The sequence below is a fragment of the Physcomitrium patens genome, chromosome 7, assembly GCF_059467195.1.
Source record: "Physcomitrium patens ecotype Gransden chromosome 7, ASM5946719v1, whole genome shotgun sequence".
Taxonomy (NCBI): domain Eukaryota; kingdom Viridiplantae; phylum Streptophyta; class Bryopsida; order Funariales; family Funariaceae; genus Physcomitrium; species Physcomitrium patens.
In genome coordinates this window covers 759517-767717 of record NC_143416.1, presented here as the reverse complement: position 1 = coordinate 767717, position 8201 = coordinate 759517, and the positions used below count along the sequence as shown (strand labels likewise).

The window sequence follows — 8201 nt, the reverse complement described above, 5'->3', positions numbered from 1 at the left end:
TGCTGCCAGCATGATAAGGAGCGGCCTGTTGTTGTGGATGATCCGATGGTGGGCTAGGATTTACGGATAAGGGAGCTGCAATGTGCTTGAATGTGGTGCACCTCAAGCTGACCCGCTAGTGTCGTGTGCCCAGTCACGGTGATGCCTAACAATAGACGGCGGTGGGTGCTCACGCTTATCCGGTTAGAAGAAACACACGATCTGGTTGCTGCCTCGCAAATCCAGCTGCAGCAGGCATTGGCCAATATGCCATCCACCACGTCCACCAGAAAATCGACGCCCGAAGTCAGCAATTTCACAACTTCAAACCTGGCGATGTAAAAATGACATATGCTCCGGCATGTAGAAATCCTCGAGCCCATCCCCCTGCTTCCTGAGTTCCACATCCTTTCGCAGAGTTGCAGATTCTCAGCACCGTAGATCAACTCATATACCACTATAATATACCCTAAAATCCTTTATCAAGATGTGGGAGAATTCTCATACCCTCCGTGGATACCACGACGAATTTCAGCAGTTGGGTCATCAAGTTTGAAATCTACTCATGTCAATCGTACCCAACTCGAGCTGTCAAAACACATGCGCTGTAAGATAATTGTTCGTTCCCACGACTGGTGGTATTTTTAACTTTAAACACGATTGTGGGCATGACAAAGGATACGAATCGCAGCTTCTCTTTGCGGAATGAATCAGAAATGTCACACCTGTAAGAAAAGGTGATTTGTTGCAGTTAAAATCATGTGCTGTGGATGAATGAGAATGTGGCGGTCAGCGCCTTAGCCCTCGAGCTTGCGGAATCGCTGCATGTGGCTTATTCTTTGAGAAGCTGGGACGGAAGGTGGGATGAGGTGGAGGCCTGGAAAACAGCCAAGTGAGTCGGGCAGGGCGAGGGAAGTTGGTAAATCATCCAGCCAATTGAAGTCCCGAGCTGGGTCGGCGGTTCCGCAGCACTTCTACCGAGCAACACGCTCCCATTTCGCTCCCTTCCTTACCCAGTCCTGCTGCTAATCTTCGTCGATCACGCGCTCATCGACACATCCGACCTCGTCGCACCACATCCCGTCACCACCACCTCACTCTCATAAACTGTGCTGCGCTTTCCACATCCTCCTCTATCCGTCTCCTTCTCCGCAGCCTGATGTCTTCACATACTTTGTGCATGTGCTGGAAGCTTATTTTCGGAACAAAGCTTCCACTCCTGTACCTGACCATCTTGGAAACGCCGCCAGGTAGCACTGATCGCGCAGTCTTTGTTTGTTTTATTTATTTTTTACTTGTTTTCCAGTTGCCATCCGGGTGCAACGTGTGTTGATGATCTGGGATCCATTGGAGACAGCCAGTTCGGCGGCTAAGCTTCTGGGATTGCTGGCGAAGTTGTGGTGGATGCAGCCGCAAGAGCGTGCTATTTTCTGAGTGGTGAGAGAAAGTAGGGAGCTGGCGGCTCGTGGGGGTTTTGGGGGCGGTGCTGGAGCTCCACTTTGGGTTTTAATGTGCTAGTGTTTTTGGGGAGCCTGAGGGCGGTGGGGGAGCTCGGAAGAAGCTGAACGGGGTGCCAAGAGTGACCATGCTGGTGTACACCAGCGCGACGCGCCGTCCCTGCCGACTTCCCGGTGCCTGGAGGAGGCCTTGGGAGGATTCATTCACTGACCACCTTGCAACAACGGTGTTCTTCTTGGCGAGTTAAGAACGTGGTTTTACTCTGAATGGTTGCGGTTTGAATTCCTTGAAGTGGAGGAGTTGCAGGAACCTGGTGCCTGGGGGCAAGTTTAGCAGACTCCGATATATCTTTGGGTCTTCCCATCCACTAGATTTCAGGACATTCATTGAGGAAGTTTGCTAGTCATGGAAGAGACAGATGTGCTCACGAAAATGGCGAAGGCTTCTCGAACCGGCAACACATCGCCAAAGCAAGAGAAGAAGAAGCAAGTCTGTCTGAAGATTTTGCGGCAGCTTGCAGAAGATGGGCATGAGGCTGCTCAGAAACCTGGGTTTGCTGCAGAGCTACAGGCTCATTTTAATCGCTTACCAACTAGGTAGAGACTTCGTAGCGCCCTGCCCGCCCTTTTACGCTGATTTGACTGTGGGGAATTCTGTCAGCATGTCTGACTGGCCGTGTGTGTAAGTCTCTGAATTCTGTCCGTGAACCGTAGACAGTGAGTTAATGTATATTTGCATCACATTCGGCGGACTGCAAGGTGGGCGACCTTGAGAATACATCTTATCAACGGCCTCTTCATGACGAATTTTTAGAGGTCTATGGAAATTGGAAGTGTAAGGATCTTCACTGTATCGGGGCATATTAGGTCCAATTATATGCGACGCTGGTTCTAGTAAGCACTGAGGAGTTGTGAGCGCTCACTGATCTCAGCTTCAGCGTGAGTGAATCGTTTGTCCAGTTTACTGCACTGCGACGACCCCGTGTCCGTATTCAAATCGCAGTCGAATTTCGGAAGTGACTCTTGTCTGATTCGTTTGAGTTTGGAATTTGTAGATATGCGTTAGATGTCCACGTAGACAGAGCGGAGGATGTGCTAACCCACAAACGACTTCTTGAGGAGGCCAAAGTTCCAGAGAACAGGCCCGTGTTTCACGTACGAGCAGTTCAAGTAAGTTTACAGCTATCTATTCTATCACGCTTCATTTTTTATACGATACTTCACATGCATTTTTTTTTTTTTTTTTTTTTTTTTTTTTTCTGAAGGATAACAACTTGTCGGATCTGCGAACCTTCGAATTGTCTGATTAGAGAATTCTCAGGGATTGTCGATGGTTTGCTTGGACAGGTGCTTCCAGTGGAGTCTCAAGATGTGCCGCTGAGCCCATCGGGCCACAAACCACTTTCGAAATCCAGGTACGTTTCTAATTCTTGATCGTTTTGAATCTGGAACGCCACCCACATCACTCACCGACTCAGTGTCGAAATCGCTTAATCAGTGTGCCATTCTTGTGTGTTACAGGTTGGCACCCCCGGTGTTCGGATCCTCAGCTAATTTGGAAGCTCTTGCAATGGACTTCAACAGCAAGTCTGTGGTTCACGGCGAAGAGAGTGATGGTAGCCATCATTCTGATGGGTATAGCCTACGAGCACTCGCACGGTTAAGCTTGAAGATTCTCACGTGTTAATTCTACAGGTTTATGTTCAAAAATGATGTATCGGCGCGATTCGTAGACTCACTTTCTCCCCTTGTTTCTCCTTTTTGACAGTTCCAGTCACCTGCAGTTGCCGATGCATGAGGTGACCTTCTCCACTGTTGACAAGCCGAAGCTTCTGAGTCAGGTGGGTGCCTGCCATTACCAGTTTAGGGATTCGATCAGATAATTCACATGCAATATCTTTTAAGGTTTTTGGGTGATGAGTTCTTGCGTGAGAGTGATTATAGGGTGAAGTGAGTAGAGAGTGGGTTTCAAGGACTTGACCAAATCACTCTGTTGGAGTGCAGATGTCTGCCTTGCTTGCTGATGTGGGTCTCAATATTCGTGAGGCACATGTATTTTCAACTACGGATGGCTACTCGCTTGATGTCTTTGTAGTTGATGGTTGGCCTTCGGAAGACACTCAGAATCTGAGACGAGCTCTTTTCAGTGCATTATCAGCCATGGGCGTAAGATTTCTGTAACGCATAGTTTGTCTTTTAAGTTATTATGCTTCATGTTTCATCGGTTCATTGTAATTTTTGTGATTCTAGGGGTCTATGCAAGCAGCAGGGTCTGAACATATTCAATGGGTTGACGTGCAGAAAGGAGCTTGGGTTAAAGCCTCTTCAGCGACAGTGCCATCATCTCCGCAACCATCGCAAAACGGTGTGCAAAATGGTACACGGAGTTCGTCTGAACCAAGCGTAGATGACTGGGAGATCGACATCAGTCAGCTTAAATGTAACAAGAAAGTGGCCAGTGGCTCTTTTGGAGACTTGTAAGCCTTCCTTGCTTCTCCTTGATGCCTGACAACTTCGATCTTTGTGTGGTTATGGAGCAGTTACGGAGTCCACCAAAAGGTTATTAATTCAGTTGTTTTGCCAACTCTTCTTTAGGTTTCGAGGAACTTACTGCGGACAAGACGTGGCTATTAAGATTCTCAAACCCGAGCGCCTAAACGAGAATCTTCAACGAGAATTTCAGCAGGAGGTGTTTATTATGCGAAAGGTCAGACACAAGAATGTGGTGCAGTTCATTGGTGCTTGCACTATGCCTCCCAATCTGTGCATCATCACTGAGTACATGTCTGGAGGAAGTGTATATGACTACTTGCGCAATCAGAAAGCTCTTCTGAAAATGCCAATGCTTCTGCGAGTGGCCATTGATGTCTCCAAAGGAATGGACTACCTACATCAGAATAAGATTATACACCGAGACCTCAAGGCTGCCAACCTCCTCTTGGATGAAAACGAGGTATGTATTCAGCAGAGAGTTTTAAACCCTGAACCTGGAAGTCTTGTGTGACTGAATTAGCATCCTATTTTCTTGTACTCTTTCTCTATACTTTTACGAAGCGTAAGCGAAACTGTGGGCTGCAGGTGGTTAAGGTGGCTGACTTTGGCGTTGCAAGGGTGCAATCCCAATCTGGAGTTATGACGGCCGAAACGGGCACATACCGTTGGATGGCTCCTGAGATTATTGAGCACAAGCCTTATGGCAAGAAGGCTGATATGTTCAGCTTTGGAGTAGTTCTCTGGGAGCTTTTAACTGGGAAGGTTCCTTATGCGGATATGACTCCACTTCAAGCTGCGGTGGGCGTTGTACAGAAGGTACTCTAGAATTCACATCTCTTGATTGTGTTGTAATGGACTGTTGGCTGCGGAAGATAGAAAAAAGATGAGAGAGAGGGAGGTAAGTTTGAAGTTTTGTGCTGACAGTGGTGTCTGACTTGATTGATTTTGTCAGGGTTTGCGGCCAACTATTCCGAAGAACATTCCTCCGAAATTGGTGGATCTTCTTCAACGCTGTTGGAAAACCGACCCATCAGAGCGGCCTGAATTCTCTGAAACTACTTTAATACTTCAAGAGATCCTTAAAGAGGTACTTATCTGTTACACATGTTTTTTTAGAATCGTAGGAGAGTTCGGGTTTTTACATCCTGGTTTCCCCGAGACTTTTATTTGCAGTCGTTAATTCAATTTATTGCTTGCAATTTGCAGGTGAACGAAGAGTTAGATAATGAGAGTAAGCAGCCCAAGGACAAGAAGTTGAGTGGGTTGTTTTCATCATTCAAACGCTCCACAGTTAGCAGATAGCAATTTTGTTAGTCCTTTAGAGTTTGTTTTTTCCAAGTAGAGATATATTTTCACTTTGTGTCCTTTACGATGTGGTGGACACACTTTGCGTACGCGTACTTAAATCGAAGTAACGTGAACATTAATCAAATTGGATTACCGAGTACAATTCAAGCTTGTTTGCACAAGCGCCTACACACATGTGTCGGGCCTGTTTTAATAATAATCTCTCAAATTCACTAGGGTCTGCTTGTTTAACAAATGGGAATATTGCAAGTATTTCATCAACAAAGACAGTATAAGGTGCTGCTGTAACCAACAGAGACCTACTCGTCTGTGTCGGAATGAACGCATGAAAACTCGGTTTGTTGCAATAGGAAAGGTAGCGAATATAAATGATTCCTTTGTAATGCGTGCCAAATGTTCCTACTAGAGTCGCCTCTCTTCAGCTACATTCACCCGCACTCTCAATTGTCACACCATCTACTAATCAAACAAGTATGTTTCCACCGAGTGTGTACCATGAATGTGCAGTTTTTATAGCCAGTAGAGTGTAGCACTGACCATATCCACTTCGAGAATTCTTCTGGAATTTAACGGAACTCGAATTTTAGAAGGTTTACATTTGGGGACAAACCTCAACTATATACACCTAATTCTCGGTAGATTTTCTTTGGAAGAATTTACCGAAGCTGAAGAAAGTTTTCACTTCTTGCTTCTTTTCTGGGTCAGGAGCAGGCTTGAGATGGTCGCTTTTCTCCTTGTCATTCGTCTTGTGATCCGAGTCGAGGAGAATTGAGGGAAGCTCGATTTGCTGGAGTTTTTCCAACATGGGTTTCTCAGGTGAATCCTCGACAGGCTTTTCTTTCTCCTCCTCTTTGGACGATTCATCCCCACTCCCCGACAGCCCTCCCACGTATCCAATTGGCTCATTAAGCTTGTCTGCAACTCTCTTCGTGGCTTTCACTGCTCCAAACCTCCAGGCAACGGTGATGGCCACCATGAACCCTAATGTCCATTGTAAAATCCTGTTGCGTTTGTCGATTGCTTTCTGCGATACGACATTTCCTTGAATGTTAGTCCTGGACTTCCTCCGCTTCTGCGGAAATCTTTTCATTGAATTCACAAGGAGCTCCATAGCTTCAGTGTTCTTCGTCACTGACACGGCTGTAGCTGCGGCTGCATCTGCTGCTGCTTTGGCCGCTATAGCTGCCGCATCCAGAGTCATTTTCAATTGTTCACTGGTTGATGATGACGGCTTCTTCCCTCTGCTACGTCTTCTGTCAAAGCTCCCGCCTCTGGCAAGTTCTGGAACACTCTCAACCTCAATTGGGAGTGCTGGACTTCTCCGAGAGCCTGGGGTCTCATTTCTTCTCAATCCGTGCACCTACACATTCACATTGCAGGATTCACACGAATGCTCCAAAATCATTAATTCATTAAGATAGAACATTGAATATGCTTACAAACTTGCAAACCAGTTTGTTATGCTGCGCACATGTCTCACAGGTGAAGATTAAAGCAACAGGTAATGTCCACCACCTGCTCCAACAAGTTTGCAAGCAGCGCTCTGTCCTCGTAGATGGAAGACCTGGCTGGTGGAACATTTCTTGAGACAGCCGAATAATTCTCCTCGCTCTCTGAACTGCGGAATCCTCCTCTCAGCCTCGTCTCTATACCCGTCTTCGCATTTTTCGAGTTCGATTGTAATGAATGTTCCCTAAGCGTGCGAAGAATCGCATCTTCCACTAGGTTCAACGTTTCACTACACGTCTCGCTTAAACTATCATCGTTCTCCGTCTGTGAAAACCCATCTGTGTCCGAAGCTGCAGACGACAGAATTTCGGTTTCCTCCATCACGTCAGCATGCCGTCAATTCTAATGAATTTGTGCTGACACTTGCACTCTTCCAGTTTCGTTTCCTGTAAAAAAAAAAAACGAACATTAATCCAAATGTTTCCAGGCTGCGGAAATGATGTACACAATTCAGCTACAAGGTGCAGTATGCAGCTTCTCTTTCCTCAATTACCGAAATAATCCACTAATTCTTTCTCCATACCCTAACATTGCACTTTTCCCATAATCTATTCCATATAGATACTATGTGTTTCACAAATGCAAATCCTAAAAGGTCAAGGCACTAAGCATTAGGTTCAGTCACCCCAGAAAAACCAGTCTACATAAACAACCCATTCCACTCCGCTGCATTCCAAACAAGTGCAGGGTATGGTGGGGTATACGTCAAGATTGCAACACCTACAATTTCGACTCAGTTCCGAGAATTGCTTCGAAATGAAAGAAGGCCCGTCAAGAACTTACACCACTCGCTCGAAGCTGAGTAATTCCACCATGAACCCAATTCTCTAATTTCAAATTCCTCCACCGATCATAAGCCCTAACCCCCAAATTCGACAGAGCGGAATACTCTCACAATAATAAATGCAGTGTAACATCTTACGAAACCTCCATTAGGTTGTGCTTACACCTGGCTCCACGCGATCCTTGGCTCCAATTGTTGAAGCTGCCGAGAACTCCGTGCGCTAAAATGGCCATGAGACACACGTCCACAACTACCAGTAAAACCCAGCAAAGCACGGGGGAAAAGCACCAGCAAGCGATCAAATTCTAAAGCGATTACATCCCGCAGAAATTCCATTAACGTCGAAGCCAATCCAGAATTATTACCCATTCAACAGCAAACAGGAGTTGAAAAGAATTGTTCGACATTTTGTGCGTCCCACCATATCCCGTTTTCATCTCTCTCTCTCCCTCTCACTCATGTTGGCTTTCGTTTTGTAATTTTTATTTATTTATTGCTTTTTAGAAGCAATCATGCTATGCTCCCTTTCAACGGAACCCGTGATCCTTTTGCTAATCTGTGCCAAACAAGCTTAGTCTCTGCTCCTCTTTCGTGGAGCGATGTTTGTCCGTGAACGTGGTGGTGGCTTGTGTTCAGTCCTTGTTTGAAATGCTATCAATAGCAAAAGCATT

General features: G+C 46.1%; 2 protein-coding genes across 8 annotated transcripts; one reads left to right on the top strand and one right to left on the bottom strand.

The window, feature by feature from the left end:
- Positions 1-958: 958 nt before the first annotated feature.
- LOC112284719 (serine/threonine-protein kinase STY46) lies at positions 959-5384 on the top strand. Of its 5 annotated transcripts, none has more exons than XM_090251629.1 (12): positions 990-1229; positions 1390-2033; positions 2492-2606; positions 2784-2851; positions 2958-3071; positions 3205-3277; positions 3441-3602; positions 3738-3913; positions 4032-4389; positions 4515-4745; positions 4882-5016; positions 5136-5384. In XM_090251629.1, exons 2-12 carry the CDS (start codon positions 1843-1845, stop codon positions 5229-5231), a joined length of 1719 nt encoding a protein of 572 aa, XP_090107755.1. In that variant the 5' UTR covers positions 990-1229; positions 1390-1842; the 3' UTR covers positions 5232-5384. The 5 variants fall into 5 exon arrangements, with proteins under 5 accessions (XP_024380605.1, XP_090107755.1, XP_090107753.1 ...); XM_090251627.1 differs by having other exon boundaries at positions 992-1229; positions 1337-2033; XM_090251628.1 differs by having other exon boundaries at positions 1096-1229; positions 1375-2033.
- A 207-nt stretch (positions 5385-5591) lies between these two features.
- LOC112284720 (uncharacterized) lies at positions 5592-7981 on the bottom strand. Of its 3 annotated transcripts, none has more exons than XM_073535388.2 (3): positions 7694-7981; positions 6753-7132; positions 5592-6597 (listed from the first exon to the last, which is right to left on the bottom strand). In XM_073535388.2, the coding sequence occupies exons 2-3, from the start codon at positions 7065-7067 to the stop codon at positions 5863-5865; spliced, it is 1050 nt and encodes a 349-aa protein (XP_073391489.1). In that variant the 5' UTR covers positions 7068-7132; positions 7694-7981; the 3' UTR covers positions 5592-5862. The 3 variants fall into 3 exon arrangements, with proteins under 3 accessions (XP_073391489.1, XP_024380609.1, XP_024380610.1); XM_024524841.3 differs by having other exon boundaries at positions 7530-7917; XM_024524842.3 differs by lacking the exon at positions 7694-7981 and adding an exon at positions 7471-7610.
- Positions 7982-8201: the final 220 nt, after the last annotated feature.

What these genes read in the sequence shown, in the direction of transcription:
- LOC112284720 (XM_073535388.2), bottom strand. Translation starts at nt 7,067, where the DNA reads ATGGAGGAAACCGAAATTCTGTCGTCTGCAGCTTCGGACACAGATGGG. An exon ending in TTGCAAACTTGTTGGAGCAG is followed by an intron (nt 6,598 to 6,752) that starts GTGGTGGACATT and finishes GTGAATGTGTAG; the next exon opens with GTGCACGGATTGAGAAGAAA.
- LOC112284719 (XM_024524837.3), top strand. Translation starts at nt 1,843, where the DNA reads ATGGAAGAGACAGATGTGCTCACGAAAATGGCGAAGGCTTCTCGAACC. An exon ending in TTTAATCGCTTACCAACTAG is followed by an intron (nt 2,034 to 2,491) that starts GTAGAGACTTCG and finishes TGGAATTTGTAG; the next exon opens with ATATGCGTTAGATGTCCACG. An exon ending in CGGTGGGCGTTGTACAGAAG is followed by an intron (nt 4,746 to 4,881) that starts GTACTCTAGAAT and finishes TGATTTTGTCAG; the next exon opens with GGTTTGCGGCCAACTATTCC.